General features: G+C 41.8%; 2 protein-coding genes across 5 annotated transcripts; one reads left to right on the top strand and one right to left on the bottom strand.

Moving 5' to 3' along the window:
• Nucleotides 1–81: 81 nt before the first annotated feature.
• Nucleotides 82–12,403, bottom strand: stpg3 (sperm-tail PG-rich repeat containing 3). Of its 4 annotated transcripts, XM_062959083.1 has the most exons (8): nucleotides 11,938–12,280; nucleotides 9,805–10,009; nucleotides 7,242–7,309; nucleotides 5,235–5,372; nucleotides 5,035–5,123; nucleotides 3,410–3,521; nucleotides 3,169–3,294; nucleotides 82–404 (listed from the first exon to the last, which is right to left on the bottom strand). In XM_062959083.1, exons 2-8 carry the CDS (start codon nucleotides 9,891–9,893, stop codon nucleotides 271–273), a joined length of 756 nt encoding a protein of 251 aa, XP_062815153.1. In that variant the 5' UTR covers nucleotides 9,894–10,009; nucleotides 11,938–12,280; the 3' UTR covers nucleotides 82–270. The 4 variants fall into 4 exon arrangements, with proteins under 4 accessions (XP_062815153.1, XP_062815152.1, XP_062815150.1 ...); XM_062959082.1 differs by having other exon boundaries at nucleotides 5,035–5,372; nucleotides 11,938–12,383; XM_062959081.1 differs by lacking the exon at nucleotides 82–404 and having other exon boundaries at nucleotides 916–3,294; nucleotides 11,938–12,391.
• A 753-nt stretch (nucleotides 12,404–13,156) lies between these two features.
• Nucleotides 13,157–21,363, top strand: zmynd19 (zinc finger MYND-type containing 19). Its single transcript, XM_062959084.1, has 6 exons — nucleotides 13,157–13,372; nucleotides 15,098–15,157; nucleotides 15,248–15,354; nucleotides 16,278–16,418; nucleotides 17,529–17,709; nucleotides 20,692–21,363. Exons 1-6 carry the CDS (start codon nucleotides 13,322–13,324, stop codon nucleotides 20,833–20,835), a joined length of 684 nt encoding a protein of 227 aa, XP_062815154.1. The 5' UTR covers nucleotides 13,157–13,321; the 3' UTR covers nucleotides 20,836–21,363.
• Nucleotides 21,364–21,822: the final 459 nt, after the last annotated feature.

The raw sequence follows: 21,822 nt of genomic DNA, 5'->3' as shown, positions 1-21,822 counted from the left end.
TTTTTAATGTGATAAAAATGGAAGTAGATGTGGAAATGCTGTCCCCAAAAGACTGTGGCTTCACTTTTACCTCTGTCAGCGTAGTTTCTGAAGACCTTTATTATTATTTTTAGTTTCATCTCGGAATTGTTTCAGGCCAACACACAGCTGGGAAAGATAAAAATGTGCATTTCAGGCTGTATTAGTTGTAACTGAGGCATCGTGGGCGGTTAGTTGTGCTGGGAACAAGCTTTGGGCTTTGGAGCGTTCTGCTTCATCCTTTTGGTGGCCTCACAGCGTCGAAAAGGGCCCCGTTTCGTGCTTCTTGGGTCGCCGGACACCTTGGATGTAGAAACTTGGGGAGTTGGGCAGCCGGGCACAGTGGCCCTTCTCCACATCATAGGCACCGGGGCCAGGGGTGAGGTCTGTAAGCAAGGAAAAACAAGGTGGCGCCACATTTTCAAAAGATATCTGTCTTTATGACAAACAATTGCAGAACTTCAATTTAGGATATATTTATACAGTAGAGTCCCACTTATCCAACATAAACGGGCTGGAGAAGGGAATATGTTGGATAATAAGGAGGAATTAAGGAAAAGCCTATTAAACATCAAATTAATGATTTTTCAAATTAAGCACCAAAACACGTTTTACAACAAATTTGACAGAAAAAGTAGTTCAATACGCAGTAATGCTGTGTAGTAAAACATATACAGTAGAGTCTCACTTATCCAACATTAGCTTATCCAACGTTCTGGATTATCCAATGCATTTTTGTAGTCAATGTTTTCAATACATCGTGATATTTTGGTGCTAAATTCGTAAATACAGTAATTACTGCATAGCATTACTTCATATTGAACTACTTTTTCTTCAAATTTGTTGTATAACATGAAGTATTGGTGCTTAATTTGTAAAATCATAGCGTAATTTGATGTTTAATAGGCTTTTCCTTAATCCCCCCTTATTATCCAACATATTCGCTTATCCAAGGTTCTGCCGGCCCGTTTAGCTTGGATAAGTGAGACTACTTGTACAATTAATGTAAAGTAAAGGAAAAGGCTGAGGGTGGGAAATGGCGCAGCTACTGGTCAATACCAAATTAAAAATAGATATAAATAAAATTACATTAATTGAGGCATCAGTAGGTAGTTTTTGAATATTTACATAAAACTAATTTAAGATAAGACTGTCCCAACTCTGATTGAGCCGTTATTCTAACCAATGTAAATGTGCTTACGTATCCTTCCAATAATAATAATGGAGATATCATAACATTAAAAAGGTAAAGGTTTCCCCTGACGTTAAGTCCAGTCATGTCTGACTTGGGGTTGGTTCCAGAAGACAGGAGCAGAATTCAAAACGATCTTGACAGACTAGAGAGATGGGCCGAAACTAACAAAATGAAGTTCAACAGGGACAAATGCAAGATACTTCACTTCGGCAGAAAAAATGGAAATCAAAGATACAGAATGGGGGACGCCTGGCTTGACAGCAGTGTGTGCGAAAAAGATCTTGGAGTCTTCGTGGACAACAAGTTAAACATGAGCCTACAATGTGATGCGGCAGCTAAAAAAGCCAATGGGATTTTGGCCTGCATCAATAGGGGAATAACGTCTAGATCCAGGGAAGTCATGCTCCCCCTCTATTCTGCCTTGGTCAGACCACACCTGGAATCACACTGTGTCCAGTTTTGGGCACCGCAGATGAAGGGAGATGCTGACAAGCTGGAAAGCGTCCAGAGGAGGGCAACTAAAATGATTAAGGGTCTGGAGAACAAGCCCTATGAGGAGAGGCTTAAAGAGCTGGGCATGTTTAGCCTGCAGAAGAGAAGGCTGAGAGGAGACATGAGAGCCATGGACAAATATGTGAGGGGAAGTCATAGGGAAGAGGGAGCAAGCTTATTTTCTGCTGCCCTGCAGACTAGGACACGGAACAATGGCTTCAAACTACAGGAAAGGAGATTCCACCTGAACATCAGGAAGAACTTCCTCACGGTGAGGGCTGTTCGGCAGTGGAACTCTCTCCCCCGGGCCGTGGTGGAGGCTCCTTCTTTGGAGGCTTTTAAGCAGAGGCTGGATGGCCATCTGTCGGGGGTGCTTTGAATGCGATTTCCTGCTTCTTAGCGGGGGGTTGGACTAGATGGCCCTTGAGGTCTCTTCCAACTCTACTATTCTATGATTCTATGGTGCTCATCTCCATTTCTAAGCCGAAGAGCTGGCGTTGTCCATAGACACCTCCAAGGTCATGTAGCCAATTGCAAGGAGAGATATTACCTTCCAGCCGGAGCGGTACCTATTGATCTACTCACATTTGCATGTTTTCGAACTGCTAGGTTGGCAGGAACTGGAGCTAACAGCGGCCACTCATGCCGCTCCCGGGGTTTGAACCTGGGACCTTTTGGTCTCCAGCTCTGTGCTTTAACACACTTCGCCACCGGAGCGAAATTAATGTACAACTCTTAAAATATATAGATACTAAAAGAGAATGTAAACAAATGGCAAAACCATTTCCAATAACAAGAAAAGCTGTTGTCTTGACCAGTGATGGAATATATAACCTTCTAAATGTATAACATCAACTGTAGTAGGTGCTTCCTACTCCTTGTTTGAAGGAAAAGTAATTCAGGAACATTTATAAAAATACTAGCTGTGCCTGGCCACGCGTTGCTGTGGCGAAGTCTGGTGGTATGGGAAATAAAGTATTGAGGAATGGGTGGTAGTTAAGGTAAAGGGTAAAGGTGTGGAGTCCAGATAATCCAGTTAAAGCAGATAATATAAGATTATATGGGTTATATAGCTGTGTGGAAGGGCCTTGAGTCTACACTGTCATCTAATCCAGTTAAAATCTGATAATCTGTATTTTATAGGCAGTGTGGAAGAGGCCTTAGTGAGGCCTAACTCTGACTGTCCCCTGGGTGAGTGGGTTGCTAGGAGACCAAGTGGGCGCAGCTTAGCCTTCTAACTGGCAGCAATTGGATAAAAACAATTCTTCCTCTCCCTCTAATTAGGACTTTATTTTTCTTTTCTTTTTGTTGTATCAACCTAGAGGCATGGATGATGGGTTGTGTTGTCAATTTTCGAGGTTGTGGGGTGTTTAGTTTTGTTGTTTTGGCGGTCGCCAGGATTCCATCACTCTTATATATATAGAAGGATTCCATCACTCTTTTATATATATATAGATCTTGACCTTTTTTTGCCCATCCAAACACAATGTGTTGGGCCGGAGCCATGATGAAGGAAGGCGACCGGAACAGCACATGCTTGTAGGCCCGGTCTGTGTTGTATCTGTTGGGTGCTGGGTCATCCACTGTCGCTGAAATACAAGGAGAGAAAGCAGGGATTATAAGGATATCTTTGGGAGAATCATCTTTGGGTGACCCTTGACAGTCAACCAAGTTGGTGATGGCGACCCCATACGTTGTCCTTACTTTTGTTGACCCAAGAGAACTCCCCCTTGCGACCCATGGTGAAATTGGGACTGGTGGGCCGGTTGACCAGCATGGATCCCAAAGTTGGTCCATAGTCGAAAGGAGACGGCCACTGCGGAGAAGAGACGGAGAACGAGACTTCACAGAGAAGCCATTGAAATCCACAAGAAGCATGTGGACAATTTTAACAGAAAAGGAGGAAACCATGAAAATGAACACAATCTGGCTCCCACTAATTAAAAAACTGCAAAATCAGGACAGTAAATAAAGATCAGCACTCTGAAAACGGGGGAATTCCAGGCATGAAATAATCAGGGTCAGCTAACACCTCCCAACAAAGGATTCCCCCCGGCAGGAAGCAGCCAGGCTTTGAAGCTGCTAGGCTTTTCAATGCTAATCAAGATGATTAATTACTACATTGACGTCTTTACCAGGTTTCAAAATGGCAATGGTCTTAGTTTTTATACTCTGGGAATCTGTGCCAAGTATTGGTTGTAGAATTTCAAAAGAAAGTTTTCAGCTTTTTCCTCCCAGGTTAAAAACTTTCAATGGAAACAGGCCTTAGAATCATAGAATAGTAGAGTTGGAAGAGACCTCATGGGCCATCCAGTCCAACCCCCTGCCAAGAAGAAGGAAGTTGCATTCAAAGCACCCCCGACAGATGGCCATCCAGCCTCTGTTTAAAAGCTTCTACGATAACCCATTGAAGATCGTCTCGGTCTGGCAAAGTCCACAAGGCTAAAGTTTCAGAGCTTCATGATTTTTAGTATAATAATTTTAGGGATTTTTTATTATAATGATAAATATTATTTATTACTGTTATTTTCCATGGTTTATATAATGTCTCTAGGTAATGTTTGTTTATTGTTTACTTGGCTGGGCTGGGAAATGGCAGCTTCCTACACTTTTCAAACTGAGCTTATGTTTGGGTTGCTGTGAGTCTTCTGGGCTGTATGGCCATGTTCCAGAAGCGTTCCTGACATTTCACCCACATCTGTGAGGTTGTGAGGTATGAGGATGCCTGTGGGTGAAACGTCAGGAGAGAATGCTTCTGGAGCATGGCCTTACAGTCCAAAAGACTCGCAGCAACCCAGTGATTCCGGCCATGAAATCCTTCGACAATATATTGAACTAGCTGTGCCCGGCCACGTGTTGCTGTGGCGAAGTCTGGTGGTATGGGAAATAAAGTCTTGAGGAATTGGTGGTAGTTAAGGTCAAGGGTAAAGGTTTTTCCTTACATCAAGTCCATTATAAATGGGTTATATAGCTGTGTGGAAGGGCCTTGAGTCTACACTGCCATATAATCCAGTTAAAATCTGATAATCTGTATTTTATAGGCAGTGTGGGAGAGGCCTAAGTGAGGCCTAACTCTGTCTGTCCCCTGGGCTGAGTGGGTTGCTAGGAGACCAAGTGGACGGAGCTTAGCCTTCTAACTGGCAGCAATTGGATAAAAACAATTCTTCCTCTCCCTCTAATTAGGACTTTATTTTTCTTTTTTTTTGTTGTATGAACGTAGAGGCATGGATATGGGGTTGTGTTGCCAAGTTTAGTGTTTCTGGGATGTGTAGTTTTGTTGTTTTGTCCTAGGCCGAAATTTCATTACCCTTTTATAAATATAGACTTACATTTGTTTCCTGAGTATAATCAGTTTTCCTGTTAAAAGGGTTCTTGCTCTGGAACCAGGATTTTTGCCAGGACCGGCGGCCAGCGCCATCTAAAATGAAATAACAATTAAAAGCATTGGGGAGACGATATATGGGATATTCTCTGCTAATGGAAAACATGGAAAACATCGTAACACTCCCATCTTTTCCATTCCCTGTACCTTTCGGAGGTGTTTTCCACCCAAAAGTATAGGCCGGAGCATTGCTTTCCCTGCAGTTCACGACGGGGGGTGGATAAGCTGCAGGTCCTGGGCTGTCAACGTTCATTACAAACTGCAGCCGACCTTCCGTAGGAGCTTCTGGGAGAAAACAAAGAGTGAAAACAGGAAAGTGACGTAACAATTTGCTTTTGACTGAGTCGCCTGGGAATTTTATTATCACTGTCGATTGCATTGCTATTTACGAATCTCAGGAACTGAAACCCAAAACAGTTCCCAGCCTTTAAAAATTATATGATCAAGCTACTAAAACAGAGAATTTAATACAAACATATCCAATTTTCTAAGCCTCTGCTCACATGGCATAGTTTCCAGACCATTTCCCACTTCCGTTACCCACCTCTGAACATATTTCCAGTTTGTCAATGTCTTTTTTGAGTGACGGAGTTCATATCGACTGATTTGTTTATATGTTTTAATTAAAAAATTGTTTTTTGTGTATATATGTATGTATGTATAGCACAATATTAGTATTATATACAGTAGAGTCTGGCTTATCCAACGTAAACGGGCTGACAGAACGTTGGATAAGTGAATATGTTGGATGATAAGGAGGGATTAAGGAAAAGCCCATTAAACATCAAATTAGGTTATGATTTTACAAATTAAGCACCAAAACATCTTGTTATACAACAAATTTGACAGAAAAAGTAGTTCAATACGCAGTAATGCTATGTAGTAATTACTGTGTTTACGAATTTAGCACCAAAATATCAAAATGTATTGAAAACATTGACTACAAAAATGCGTTGGATAATCCAGAAAGTTGGATAAGTGAGACTCTACTGTATTACTATATTATATTGACATAGGAGACATGGTGGAATGATGTCTCCCTGGTTATATTATATTATTATTTATTTTTCTTTCTCTTTTTTGTCTGTGTTTATGTAGATAGTAATTGGCTTGTGTCTATGTTTTTTGTTCTCCTCACACCCCAATACTTGTCACTTGTAGACATCGGTCGCTGTAATTCACATCGTTGGTAAATGTTTGCAATACAATTTATTTTTAAAAATTGGTTTTTTTGTATATTCAGTAACGTCTCACTTATCCAACACTCACTTATCCAACGTTCTGGAATATTCAACGCATTTTTGAAGTCAATGTTTTCAATATATCGTGATATTTTGTTGCTAAATTCGTAAATACAGTAATTACAACATAACATTACTGCGTATTGAACTACTTTTTCTGTCAAATTTGTTGTCTAACATGATGTTTTGGTGCTTAATTTGTAAAATCATAACCTAATTTGATGTTTAATAGGCTTTTCCTTAATCCCTCATTATCCAAGATACTTGCTTATCCAAGCTTCTGCCGGCCCGTTTAGCTTGGATAAGTGAGACTCTACTGTACATGTAATAATAGTAATAAATACAGGAAAATAATACATGTAATAATAAACAGTAAAATAATAAATGCAATAATAATATCAGAGTGAAATAATAAATGAATTAATAATAATAAAAATAGAGTAAAATAAATGTAATAACAGCAACAATAATAGAGAAAAATAATAACTGTAATAATACCAGTAATAGAGAAAATAATAATTGTACCATATATTCTCGAGTATAAGCTGACCCAAATATAAGCCAACCAGGTCCCTCACCCGAGTATAAGCCGAGGGGGGCTTTTTCAGTCTTAAAAAAAGGGCTGAAAAACTAGGCTTATTCTCGAGTATATACAAAATATATTATATTGGCATAGGAGACATGGTGGAATGATGTCTTCCTGGTTATAGTATATTATTAATATATGTGATACTAATAATATATTGTATATACATTATTATATTATATAATATATGTATATTATAAATTTATGTTGTAAGCCGCCCCGAGTCCCCAAGGGGAGATGGGATGGGGTGTCAATAAAGTGGACTATAGTTCAACCAGGACAATTGGGAGTCCCTGTAAAGAGAGCAAAAGTGGCCTTCTTCCTTACTGCTTTGTTTTCCAGGATGGATGTCAGGGAAGAGTGGCGTTGGGTGGGTTTCTCCGCCCAAAAGAGCCCTGCAAAGAAACATAGAATGAGAAAAAAAATCCCAAATGGAAGGAAAACAAATGGGTAAGAGTGTAGAGAGCTCGGAGTGCATCTACACTGTGGAATGAATGCAGTTTGACATCACTTGGGATCACCCTGGCTCAATGCAATAATAATAAATATAATAAAACTTTATTTATATCCTGCCACCATCTCCCCAAGGAGACTTGAGGCGGCCTACATGGAGCAGAGCCCGAACAGCATAATCAGATAAAAACAACATACGTACAATTCACAAGATAAAAACAAAATCTTGTATATATAAAAGGGTAATGAAATTTCGGCCTAGGACAAAACAACAAAACTACACATCCCAGAAACACTAAACTTGGCAGCACAACCCCTCATCCATGCCTCTACGTTCATACAACAAAAAGAAAAGAAAAATAAAGTCCTAATTAGAGGGAGAGGAAGAATTGTTTTTATCCAATTGCTGCCAGTTATTTATTTATTAAACTTATATACCGCTACTCCCAATTTGGCTCAGAGCAGTTTACAAATATAGATTAAAACAATATACTTGGCTTTAAAATAACAATAAAAACAATAAAAGCAACAATAAAAACAGACATAGCCCCGAGTTAGAAGGCTGAGCTCTGCCCACTTGGTCTCCTAGCAACCAACTCAGCCCAGGGGACAGGCAGAGTTAGGCTTCACTTAGCCCTCTTCCACACTGCCTATAAAATACAGATTATCGGATTTTAACTGGATTATATGGCAGTGTAGACTCAAGGCCCTTTCACATAGCTATATAACCCATTTATAATGTTAACTAGCTTTGCCCAGCCACGCGTTGCTGTGGCTTATGGGAATCCTTTGTTGGCCAGGTGGAATAGCAGCGAATAGCCTTGCAGTCTCAAAGCCTGGCCGTTTTCTGGAATAGCTGGAGCTTTTTGTTGTATGAACGTAGAGGCAGATAATCTGTATTTTATAGGCAGTGTGGAAGAGGCCTAAGTGAGGCCTAACTCAGCCTGTCCCCTGGACTGAATGGGTTGCTAGGAGACCAAGTGGGTGGAGCTTAGCCTTCTAACTGGCAGCAATTGGATTAAAGCAATTATTCCTCTCCCTCTAATTAGGACTTTATTTTTCTTTTTTTTTCTTTTTTTGTTGTATGAACGTAGAGGCATGGATGAGGGGTTGTGCTGCCAAGTTTAGTGTTTCTGGGATGTGTAGTTTTGTTGTTTTGTCCTAGGCCAAATTTTTTTATCCTTTTACATATATAGAAGGGTATTATAATATTTGATGATATCAGTCAATGCAATAGCATCCTAGGAGTTGCGGTTTGGCTCATCTTGTCAAAGACAGAACGCCACAAGATTCAAAGTAACAGAGTTTATTAGATTACAGAACTCAAAAATGCCCGTAAAAACACAAGGGCCAGGCAGTTTTTGCCTTTAGTAGCAAAAAGGGACAAAAGTAAATGTTCAAAAGATAAACCGGATTAAACCGGAGTTTAATCCGGGTAAAAACAAACTGCTTTCTTCAGCCTGGGTATAAACAAAACGAAAGGCAAGGAACAAAAGATACAAGGAATGTAACTAATTGGCAGCAGATTCCTCTCTGCTGCCAACACTGAGTTTAGAGTAACTTGCGTCGCTCCCACACACACACACAGCAGACAGGATCTCCAACACGAGCAGACGCAGCCAGGGATTTTAGCAGTAGAGTAGACCAGTTCCGTTCCGAAGATCAAAGCCAGAAGCAGACGTTTGTAGTTTTTCCAAGTCCAAGAAGGGGGGAAGACAAGCCGTGGTCAGTTCAGTCCGGGTTCTCAAAGCAGGAGATGGCGTCCGTCAGAAAGACGACGGAAGGTCAAGGTCTCAGCACAGGAAAGCACACAAGTCTTCAGGGAAGCGTCCCACACACACACACGGATCCCAAGCGTTTGCCCAGATTACCTTGCCCGACGCAATTTGCAATTGCTCCCAAGCCCCATTTTATGCCAGTCACAAATCTTCATCACTGTCAGCTGTCCTCCTTAACCCGGGCGTTTCCTCATCACTTTCCTCGTCAGAGCTGGAACACCTCTGACTACGCCCAACAGCATCTCCAGCTGTGGATCCCGTCCCATCCCTCCAGCTAAGCCATGGGTCTAATCCTGAAGGTCCCCATTCATCTTCTGCCCCATCATGGCCAGTGGCCCCCAATTCCTCCCTTACCCGAGTCCAATCCATCTCATCCTCCTCTGAGCTAACCAGCCCTTCCTCCATTCTCTCCGTGAACCCTTCGAAAGACTCTTCGTCAGAGGGTGCTGCAAATATGTCTCGCAGTCTTTTTCTCTCTCGCTCCTCGAGAGTATCCGACTCTCGAGGAGTCTTACGCCCACGCCTGTCAGAAACAGAGCCATGAGGCTCAATCATAACACATCTCGTACAGAGTTGTACATGATTGCCTAGCATTCAGCCGTGGCTGTTAAAGCAGCATCAAACTGCGTTAATTACACAGTGCAGATCCCCAGTCTTACCGGTAGGGTTTTGGATGCCTTTTGTACAGCAAAGGTTTGTTCAAGTATTTCTGGGCCAAGAACTTGGTGTGGATGAGCTGATACTCCATGTCTACGGCTCAGCGATGTTGGTGCTCTCCCATCTTTCGGAATGGTGGGTCGCGTCTTGTGTGACATCAGTGGGTTCTTGGGTTCTGTTCCATTGCAGCACAGACGGAACCTGAGGCTGATGGGTTCACGGATGGTTTAGACCAGTGGTTCTTCAACCTCCCTAATGCCACGACCCCATAATACGAGTTCCCCATGTTGTAGTGACCCCCAACCATAAAAGTATTTTCATTGCTACTTCATCACTGTCATTATCTTGTCTCATTATTATCTTGTTCCATCTGGTCTCCTGCGCCATAGCAACATGCTATGCTAATATTTTTATATTTATATATATATATACACACACACACACACACCCTGGTTCCCTGAAAATAAGACATCCCCAAAAAATAAGACCTAGTAGAAGTTTTCCTGAATTGCTAAATATAAGGCCTCCCCCGAAAGTAAGACCTAGTTTGGAAGCGTACCCAGCGCCCACCAGACAAAACACCATAGCATGCAGGATTAACTCCTCAAAGCACAGCAGACAAAAAATCAGTACAAGAAAACCGCACTACAAACTAGAGCTGACAGCTGGCACAACAAAACATTGCATGGAAAGTTCCTTGACAAAATTGAAGGAAAAGCTGACAAGGAGAAGACCTGGCTGTGGCTCACAAATGGGACCCTGAAGAAGGAGACAGAAGGCCTGATCCTTGCAGCCCAGGAGCAAGACATCAGGACAAAGGCCATTCAGGCCAAGATCGAAAAATCAGCTGATGGCCCAAAATGCAGACTGTGCAAGGAAACCGACGAAACCATGGATCATATCCTCAGCTGCTGTAAGAAAATTGCACAGACAGACTACAAACAGAGGCACAACTATGTGGCCCAAATGATTCATTGGAACATATGCCTCAAGTACCACCTCCCAGCAGCAAAGAACTGGTGGGATCACAAACCTGCAAAAGTCTTGGAAAATGAGCATGCAAAGATACTGTGGGACTTCCGAATCCAGACTGACAAAGTTCTGGAACACAACACACCAGACATCACAGTTGTGGAAAAGAAAAAGGTTTGGATCATGGATGTCGCCATCCCAGGTGACAGTCGCATTGACGAAAAATAACAGGAAAAACTCAACCACTATCAGGACCTCAACATTGAACTTCAAAGTGTCTGGCAGAAACCAGTGCAGGTGGTCCCGGTGGTGATGGGCACACTGGGTGCCATGCCAAAAGATCTCAGCCGGCATTTGGAAACTATAGACATTGACAAAATCACGATCTGCCAACTGCAAAAGGCCACCCTGCTGGGATCTGCACACATCATCCGAAAATACATCACACAGTCCTAGACACTTGGGAAGTGTTCGACTTGTGATTTTGTGATACGAAATCCAGCATATCTATCTTGTTTGCTGTGTCATAAAATAATAATAATAATAATAATCTGCCCTGCTGGGATCTGCACGCATCATCCGAAAATACATCACACAGTTCTAGGCACTTGTTTGACTTGTGATTTTGTGATATGAAATCCAGCATGTCTGTCTTGTTTGCTGTGTCATAATAAAATAATAATCATCATCATTTTATTTTTATACCCCACCTCCATCTCTCCAGAAGGACACGGGGCAGCTTACATACCAGTTGTATATGGAAATAATGGTAGTAACAAGAAATTTGTTACAGTTTGTCTGGTTTAGTTATGTTGGTTTGTGATGACAACTACTGTACAGTATGTTCATTTTTTTTGTTCAACAATAAATGTGAATTCTTCATGGAAAAATACGTCATCCCCTGAAAATAAGACCTAGCGCATCTTTGGAAGTAAAAAATAATATAAGACACTGTCTTATTTTCGGGGAAACACAGTATATATGTATAATTTATAATAATTTATCAATATATTATATATCGTATATACATATGATATTGATGATAATATTATAATGTAATACAATATTATACTAATAATATAATATAATAATATTGATTATATATTAAATGTAATATTACTAATATTACAGAATCCCCATGGAAGGGTTTGGTGGGCACTGACCTTGAGCTTGGGAGTTGTAGTTCATCTACATCCAGAAAGCACTGTGGACTCAAACAATGATGGATTTGGACCAAACTTACTCAATATGCCCAAACTTGAACACTGTTGGAAGTTGGGGAAAATAGTCCTTGGCATTTGGGATGTATAGTTCACCTGCAATCAAAGAGCCTCTTAAAATCCACCAAGGATAGAATGGGACAAACGTCTCACCAACATATCACTGATTCAAAGCATAGGCTTCTAATGGAGCGCCAGTACGCATGCGCGGCGCACTCCTCTAAGGAGCGGGAGCTCCCCCTTCCGTCGCCTATCCTAGGCTTTCAAAGGAGCGCCAGTACGCATGCGCGGCGGGCCTTCCCGTCGTATTTCATAGGCTTCCAAAGGAACGTCAGTACGCATGCGTGGTGGGCTCCTCTAAGGAGCAGAAGTTTCCCCTCCCATCGTATTTCATAGGCTTCCAAAGGAAGGCCAATACGCATGCGCGGCGGGCTTCTCTAAGAAGCAGAAGTTTCCCCTCCCATCGTATTTCATAGGCTTCCAAAGGAAGGCCAATACGCATGCGCGGCGGGCTTCTCTAAGAAGCAGAAGTTTCCCCTCCCGTCGTATTTCATAGGCTTCCAAAGGAAGGCCAATACGCATGCGCGGCGGGCTTCTCTAAGAAGCAGAAGTTTCCCCTCCCATCGTATTTCATAGGCTTCCAAAGGAAGGCCAATACGCATGCGCGGCGGGCTTCTCTAAGAAGCAGAAGTTTCCCCTCCCATCGTATTTCATAGGCTTCCAAAGGAAGGCCAATACGCATGCGCGGCGGGCTTCTCTAAGAAGCAGAAGTTTCCCCTCCCGTCGTATTTCATAGGCTTCCAAAGGAACGCCAACACGCATGCGCGGCGGGCTCCTTCCTAGCCCCGCCTATACGGGAAAGATTGAAGAAAAAAAGAATTCCCGCGCGAGTTTGATACACGTCATCAACACAGGCCGCGGCGGTGTGAGGGAAAGGAGAGACACTGGCTGCGCGGTGGTGATGACGTAGACGCACAGCTCGAGCGCTGATTGGCCTGGCCCGGAGAAAAGGGTTGGGCCGAGGGTGGAGGAGAAGGAGGGGGAGCCGGGAGCGCGCGTGCGCAGTCCTCACGGTGCCGCGCGCTCTCCTCAGAGTGACGACGCGAGGCGCGCGGCTCGGGCTCTGATTGGCTGCCGCCGCGGAGGGCGATGACGTAAGCGTGCGGCTCGGGCGCTGATTGGCCGCGGCCTCGAAAGGGGCGTCTGAGGCGCTGGCGGCGGCGGGCAGAGGAGGCGGCGGCGGCGTTGCTGCTGCGTGGTGCTGCTGCCCCGCCTCCGTCGCCTCTCGCCTCCTTCCCGTTCCCTCTCCCTCCGCCAGGCCAGGGCCATGACCGACTTCAAGCTGGGCATCGTGCGGCTGGGCCGAGTCGCCGGCAAGGTGAGGCAGGCCAGGCCCTCCGCTCCCTCACAGGCCGGTGACGCGCCGTGACGTCACGCACGCGGCCCTCTGTGACGTCAGGGGGGCTTCCACAGGTCCCTCGCTCGGCTTTAAAGGAAGAGGGCGTTTATTCCTCCCTTTCTATATATCTATATATCTGTTGTGGTAGCACATGGTATACGTATTTGTAGCACATGGGTATATATCAGGCCTGGGCAAACTTGGGCCCTCATAACCTAATTTGATATTTAATAGGCTTTCCCTTAATCCCTCCTTATTATCCAACATATTTGCTTATCCAAGGTTCTGCCGGCCCGTTTAGCTTGGATAAGTGAGACTACTGTAATAATATTTTCTTACCTGCCTCTCCTCATGGCTCATAACTAAGGCAGGTTGATACCACTTTAATTTCCATGGAAACCTTTTGCTATACTATGGGGGTATATTTGTAGCACATGGTTATAGATATAAGAATAATTTTATTTCTTTATCCGCCTCTCCTCATGGTTCATAATTAAGGCAGGTTGATACCACTTTGATTTCCATGGAAACCTTTTGCTACACTATGGTTATATTTGTAGCACATGGTTATAGATATAAGAATAATAATTTTATTTCTTTATCCGCCTTTCCTCATGGCTCATAATTAAGGCAGGTTGATACCACTTTGATTTCCATGGAAACCTTTCGCTACACTATGGTTTTATATATATATGTATATGTGTGTGTGTGTGTGTATTTGTAGCACATGGTTATGTATATATATCTGTATTTGTAGCACATTGTTATATATATGTTTTATAGCACATGATAATAATAATAATAATATTTTTTCTCATCCACCTTTCCTCAAGTCACATAATTAAGGCAGTTTAGCACCACTTTAATTTCCATGGAAACCTTTTGCTATGCTATGGTTATATATATGTGTGTGTATTTGTAGCACAAGGTTATATATAATAATAATAATAGTAATTTTATTTTTTACCTGCCTCTCCTCAAGACACATAATTAAGGCAGTTTGATACTACTTTAATTTCCATGGAAACCTTTTGCTACACTATATACGGTACATATATGTATTTGTAGCACATGTATATATATAATGAAAATAATGATTATTATGATTCTATTCTATATTATATATTATATTTTACATGTAATATTACTAATAATATTACAATATATTGATACAGTACAATATAGTAATTTATTACCAGTATTGTACTATGCTAATAACATAATATTGTATGTAAATTTAATTTGTAAGCCGCTCTGAGTCCCTTCGGGGTGAGAAGGGTGGCATATAAATGTAGCAAATAAATAAATAATATTTCTTACCCGCCTCTCCTCATGGTGGATAATTAAGGCAGTTTGACACCACTTTAATTTCCATGGAAACCTGTTGCTACACTATGGTGTTATATATATGTGTGATTGTATTTGTAGCACATGGTTATGTGTGTGTATATATTGTAGCACATAGTTATATATATATACACACACACATTAATAAGTAAACTTGGGTTGTATGGTTTTATGTACTTGTATTAGGTCTTGCATTAAGCATAGTTAGCTCTAGTTCAGAAAATACTACTTTGTAAGTTATTATTACAATCCTAGCATATGGGGCTTCTCCCATATCTAAAAGTGCATTATTTAATATTTATCAGAAGTCTGTGCTTCTCTGAATTATTTCATTATTCACTTCCTTTCTGATTTCAGACAAAGTACACCCTGATTGATGAGCAAGACATTCCACTTGTGGAGAGTTACTCATTTGAGGTAAGAATCCAGCCCTTACATTTATAGGTTGGTTTTTATTAGTTCTTGAGGATCAGGCTTAGGACCGATGTGTTCTCTTTCTTTGTGCAGGCTCGAATGGAGGTTGACGCTGATGGAAATGGTGCTAGAATATTTGCTTTCGCTTTTGACAAAAACCGGGGAAGGGGCTTTGGACGCCTGCTGCATGAGTTACTGTGGTAGGTATTGTTTTGGAAAGGAAACAAAGCTTCACATCTACAGATAGGTGAGGTGTGTCTATAGCAGTGATTTTGAATAATTTATTTTTATTTATTTACAGTATTTATATTCTGCCCTTCTCACCCTGAAGGGGACTCTGGGTGGCTCACAGAACATACATATGCAGCCAACATTCAGTGCCGTTTATACATTGACAAGACAGACAGTTGTGCATAGATAGATATATAGATACATGTTAACCCTCCCCCCAGTATGCTAATAATATAGTACTATGTATAGGGGTGTGTGTGTGTGTGTGTGTGTGTGTATATATATATATATATATATATATATATATATATATATATATATAATATGATATATAATATAATTTACAGTAATAAATAATAAATAATATATTGCATATACATGTAATATTAATAATAATAAAATGTAATGCACTATAATACTAATAATAATACAATACAATATTAATTATATATTATTTATTACATGTAATATTACTGGTAATATAGTTTAGTGGTGTGGTGCAATATGTTGGTATATGGTGCTAGTGTTGTGCTGTGCTATTGATAAAATACACTGTATGTAAATATTATTTGCAAAGCGCTCTGAGTCCCCTTTGGGGTGAGAAGGGCGGAATATAAATGTAGTAAATAAATAAATAGAAGTATGTATAGGCTTTTCTTTGGCATCTTGGAGTCTTGTGCTCAGTTCCGGCCACAGGATGGTGTGTGTGTGTGTGTGTGTGTGGAGGGCTGCTGTTGCTCCATCTCCCTGCTGAAGAACTTTTCATCAGGTCTGTACAAGAAATTGATTACTGTTCTCAATAGCAGCTTACTCCATTATGGATGATTAAACAGGCAGTTATTGGATGCATGAGACACGTCTGAGCTCACTCTTGGTTGGTTTTCTGTTTTAGGGAGAGGCACCGAGGAGGCATTGCTCCCGGCTTCCAGGTGGTGCATCTCAACGCAGTGACGGTGGACAACCGCCTGGACAACTTGAAATTGGTTCCGTGGGGCTGGAGACCCAAAGCTGAAGAAATCTCTAGCAAACAAAGGTAATTCCTCAACTTCCAAGAGATACAGAGATGTGGGAGGAGTTGGGAGTAGTTTGCATCAAGATTTGTTGTTCAGATGTCTTTTGTTTATGAAATGGGTTTTGCACCTGAGTAGACAATGGTGCACTCCTCATTATGGGCGCCTTGTGTTGAACTTTAAAAAATTGAGTTTGAAGGCAGTGTGTGATTCCTGATAGTAATTGTAAGAGGAGGAGTGGAAAAAGCCAAATGGCAACTATATGTTTAGGTTTCTGTATCTTGGGTTAAATGTGAAAGCAGTCATTTGTCCTGTGACTTGAGACCTTGTTGACATAAATCTTCTTCACTAAGTAGCTATGTCTCATCCCGTCTTTGATATGTAACTTATTTATACCCGAATTCTTGCTATTTCTGAACCATAGATGAAAGGATCTGATAGTGAGTAAGAAAAAGGCAAATTTTATAATTCTGGAAGCAAATTCTACAGTAGTAAATTTTATATGTTGTAATATTGTAATGTTTACTAATGTTTTAGTTTATTATATCTTATTGGATTGTTTCTGTTTTATTTTCATTTCGATGCTTAATTCTTTTGTTGTAAGTTTCTTGTTATTATTGTGCATTATGCTGTATTATTTTTTTATATGTTTGTACTCATTTGAGGCATTGAATGTTTGCCTTTTGTGTGTGTGTGTGTGTGTGTGTGTGTGTGTGTAGCCTGCCCTGAGTCCCTTTGGGGAGAAAAGGTGGTCTAGAAATGAAGGTTTTTTAATATTATTATTAGTAAAGGTCACTTGTTGCTGATCAGTTCAATAAAAATAGGGTTTATATAATCTGGTTGATATTGAGCATGTTGCTGTCTGAATACAAAAAACAATAATTCTTGAGACAAAGTGGTGAAGGAAAAGCATACATTGATATGGCACAGATGCCAACCAGAATAAAAGATATTTCTACATTAGCATTCTGCTCTTGAACTAAGATATTGTAGAAACCACAGCAAGCTATTACGTTGGAACACATCTTTGTTGCTTTGTCGATGGCACTTTGCAAGCAATTGTGTTTTAATTCCTCTTAATGGCATCGAATCATTTGGGTCATTAATTTGCTGCATGTTTTGTTTTGCGACAGGGAACAAAGCTTATACTGGCTGGCGATACAGCAGCTTCCCACAGACCCCATCGAGGAGCAGTTTCCGGTGCTGAATGTAACCCGCTATTACAATGCGAATGGGGACGTGGTGGAGGAAGAGGAGAGCTCCTGCACATACTACGAATGTCACTACCCTCCCTGCACAATGATTGAGAAACAGGTGCGTTCAAAATGGAAGCAGAGCCTGGATGAGAGTCCTCTTGCTTCTTCAGTGCTTTGCCTCAGCATCTCATGAAAGTACTTGACTAAAACTGAAGAGTTTTGGAATTCATCATGGGGAGTAATTCGCTGTGTGGACCAGTGGTCTATCATGACATTAAGCAATTGTGTTCCTGAGATATTAGTCATCTTTTGTGACATAATTTCCTATGTTCTTAACTATAAGCCATGGGGGAAAGAAATGGACAGCTTAATCCCGTAAGTTCGGAAGGAAATCTGACTGAATTAGAAATTTATGCAGTGAGTTGGAGGCAGGGGTGTGGTGGGGAGAGAGAACAACATGCAAGTTAGTCCTAAATTAGAATTATTAATGAGAATTGCAGGTTTTGAAAACGGCAATTGCCTTTTGGAAGAGACAATTACCTCTGGAAATGGCTGAATACTTTGCTGATATAGTTCTTTCTGAGATGAGTCTATGGTATTTGAGTCTTAGAGAGTCTGAGATGAGTCTATGGTATGAGTCTTAGAGTCTATGGTATTTGTTTTGAACAAGGCCATTCCGTCCTATACTTCAAGGCCATTGCCTGAGAGTAGAATCTAGGTGGTCTCCCAAGGGCAGATCAGGCTCCTTTGGTTGCAGCAAAGCCATGCCATCCTATACTTTGAGGCCATTTCCTGGGATGAAAATCCAGATATGATGTACATAGAGCCACTAGATGGTCTTCAGGAGATGATCAGGTGTCTGGCTCCAGCAAGGCCATTCCACCTTACACTTTGAAGCCATTTCCTGAGATGAAAATCTAGATGATGTACATGGATTCTCTAGATGGTCTTCAAAAGTTGATCGGGTGTCTTTGGCTCCAGCAAGGCCATTTCATCCTATACTTTGAGGACTTTTCCTGAGATGACAATCCATATGATGTACATAGAGTCCTAGATGGTCTTCAAGGGTTGATCAGGTGTCTTTGGCTCCAGCAAGGCCATTCCATCTTACACTTTGAGGCCATTTCCTGAGATGAAAATCTAGATGATGTACATGGATTCTCTAGATGGTCTTCAAGAGTAGATCAGGTGTCTTTGACTCCAGCAAGGCCATTCCACCCTATACTTTGAGGCCATTTCCTGAGTTGAAAATCAAGATATGTACATAGAATCTCTTGGTGTTCTCCAAGGGCTGACTGGATGTCTTTAGCTCCAGCAAGGCCATTCCATCCTATACTTTGAGGCCATTTTCTGAGATGACAATCCATATGATGTACATAGAGTCTCTAGATGGTCTTCAAGGGCTGATCAGGTGTCTGGCTCCAGCAAGGCCATTCCATCCTATACTTTGAGGCTATTTCCTGAGATGAAAATCCAGATATGCTGTACATAGAATCTCTTCGTGGTCTTCAAGGGCTGATTGGGTGTCTTTGGCTCCAGCAAGGCCATTCCATCCTATACTTTGAGGCCATTTCCTGAGATGAAAATCTAGATGATGTACATGGATTCTCTAGATGGTCTTCAAGAGTTGATCAGGTGTCTTTGGCTCCAGCAAGGCCATTCCACCCTATACTTTGAGGCCATTTCATGAGATAACAATCCAGATATGATGTACATAGAGTTTCTAGATGGTCTTTAAGGGCTGATCAGTTGTCTTTAGCTCCAGCAAGGCCATTCCATCCTATACTTTGAAGCCATTTCCTGAGGTGAAAATCTAGATGATGTACATGGATTCTCTAGATCAGGGGTCCCCAAACTAAAGCCCGGGGGCCGGATGCGGCCCATCGAAGCCATTTATCCGGCCCCCACGGCACAAGGGCAGAAGGGGGTTGGGCTAAATGACCCAAGGAATCTCTTTTTCTCTTACAACCCTTATTATTATTATTATTTATTAACATTGAGGCTGGGTGGACATCTGTCAGGGGCAATACTAACGGCTTTTGGTGCACAGAGGTAGAAGGGGATAGAACTAAATGGCCCAAGGGGTCTCTTCCAACCCTCTTTATTATTATTATTATTATTATTATTATTATTATTATTATTAACATTGAGGCTGGGTGGCCATCTATCAGGGATGCTTTGCTTGTGCTTTCGGTGCACAAAGGCAGAAAGGAATTGGACTCAATGGCCCAAGTGGTCTCTTCCAACCCTATTTATTATTATTATTATTATTATTATTATTATTATTATTATTATTATTAACATTGAGGCTGGGTGGCCATCTGTCAGGGATGCTTTGTTTGTGCTTTCGGTGCACAAAGGCAGAAAGGGATTGGACTCAATGGCCCAAGGGGTCTCTTCCAACCCTCTTTATTATTATTATTATTATTATTATCATCATCATTAACATTGAGGCGGGGTGGCCATCTGTCAGGGATGCTTTGCTTGTGCTTTCGGTGCACAAAGGCAGAAGGGGATTGGACTCAATGGCCCAAGGGGTCTCTTCCAACCCTCTTTATTATTATTATTATTATTATTATTATCATCATCATCATCATCATCATTCTTAACATTGAGGCTGGGTGGCCATCTGTCAGGGATGCTTTGCTTGTGCTTTCGGTGCACAAAGGCAGAAGGGGATTGGACTCAATGGCCCAAAGGGTCTCTTCCAACCCTCTTTTTTATTGTTGTTATTATTATTGTTATTATTATTATTATTATTAATTATTGCTCGGTGGCCAACTATAGTCCGGCCCTCCAACTGTCCGAAGGATCGTGAACTGGCCCCCTGTTTAAAAAGTTTGGGGACCCCTGCTCTAGATGGTCTTCAAGAGTTGATCAGGTGTCTTTGGCTACAGCAAAGCCATTCCATCCTTTACTCCTTAGATGAAAATCTTGATGTACATGGAGTCTCTAGATGCTCTTCAAGGACTGATTGGATATCTTTAGCTCCAGCCAGGCCATTCTATCCTATGTTTTGAGACCCTTTCAGAAGCTACTTTTGGTTGTCTGGCTTGGGGTGTCCCCAGTACTGATTCTTGCCCTCTCTTCCTCTCTCCAGTTGCGCGAATTCAACATCTGTGGGCGGTGCCAGGTGGCCCGGTACTGCGGCTCGCAGTGCCAGCAGAAAGACTGGCCGGCTCACAAGAAGCACTGTCGGGAGAAGAAGCGCGTCTTCCAGCAAGAGCTTGGGCCGGAGCGATGACCGGCCGGCCGAGGAAGCCTTAGCCCGTCGGGGCGCCTTCTCAGAGGGTGAGGGGAGGTGCCTGCTTTGCACAGACTGCTCACTTGAAGCCAGAGGCACTGACAACGAGGAAACAAACAAACACAAACCTTACAAACCAACCCCCTGTGATGCTTGAGGAAAGGGACTGGTTCTCCCCTTCCAGTGTTAAGTCTCAAGCAAAAAAAAGAAAAGACTACTGTGGGAGCTCTCCTGGCTTGGAAGCTTCCTGTTATTTATATGTTAATATGTTTGTAAAGTTGTGTACAGGTTTTTTCTTTTATTTTTTGGGGTTATTTTTCTTTTGTTAGCAGTTCTCTTATATAGGACTCATTTACTGTACTGTTCGGGTGAGAACACATTTGTGGGTTGAAATAACTTGTCCTGTAGCGAATCGCTGTTCCTCCCGCTGTGGCTGGGAGAGGGCCGGGGAGCTAGCGCCGACACCAAGCGGTTACTCTGAACAACTCTGCATGGAAGTTGTGTTTTCAAGTAAAGGATTGGAATGGATCCGCTGCCTTTTTTTCTGATTTTGAGCCTGATTTCACCCCTATTATTTCTTTATTATTTATTTATTACCGACATTTATATCCCTCCCTTCTCACCCCAAAGGGGATCCTATCTCAACCTGTCCCAATATCCCCAAAAGTTGTAAAACCAATGCACTACTGAGGTTCAAACTACCTCCTGTCATATGTATTTATAGTTCTTGCCACAACCAATTCCTGCCATTATTATTATATTAACTTACACCTTGGTTTTCTCTCTTGATCGAGACCCAAAGTAAATGTGTTGTCAAAGGCTTTCATGGCTGGAATCACTGGGTTGTTGTGAGCTTTCCGGGCTGTATGGCCATGTTCCAGAAGCATTCTCTCCTGACATTTCGCCTGCATCTATGGAAGGCATTCTCGGAGGTTCAAAGCAGATACTGTGGATTATCTAACTTCATATTCTAAGTTCTGTGGCTGT

Source organism: Anolis carolinensis, unplaced genomic scaffold (assembly GCF_035594765.1).
Source record: "Anolis carolinensis isolate JA03-04 unplaced genomic scaffold, rAnoCar3.1.pri scaffold_7, whole genome shotgun sequence".
Classification (NCBI taxonomy): domain Eukaryota; kingdom Metazoa; phylum Chordata; class Lepidosauria; order Squamata; family Dactyloidae; genus Anolis; species Anolis carolinensis.
Note: the sequence above shows the minus strand (reverse complement) of the source record. Positions and strands in the feature narration are given on the sequence as shown.

Bases quoted from the DNA above. Each gene is read 5' to 3' on its own strand.
- stpg3 (XM_062959080.1), bottom strand. From the start codon at position 9,893: ATGGAGTATCAGCTCATCCACACCAAGTTCTTGGCCCAGAAATACTTG. The intron at 7,310-9,804 runs GTAAGACTGGGG...GTTTCTTTGCAG, and splicing joins AGGCATCCAAAACCCTACCG to GGCTCTTTTGGGCGGAGAAA. The intron at 3,295-3,409 runs GTAAGGACAACG...CTTGTATTTCAG, and splicing joins GTTCTCTTGGGTCAACAAAA to CGACAGTGGATGACCCAGCA.
- zmynd19 (XM_062959084.1), top strand. From the start codon at position 13,322: ATGACCGACTTCAAGCTGGGCATCGTGCGGCTGGGCCGAGTCGCCGGC. The intron at 15,158-15,247 runs GTAAGAATCCAG...TTCTTTGTGCAG, and splicing joins TGGAGAGTTACTCATTTGAG to GCTCGAATGGAGGTTGACGC. The intron at 16,419-17,528 runs GTAATTCCTCAA...GTTTTGCGACAG, and splicing joins GAAATCTCTAGCAAACAAAG to GGAACAAAGCTTATACTGGC.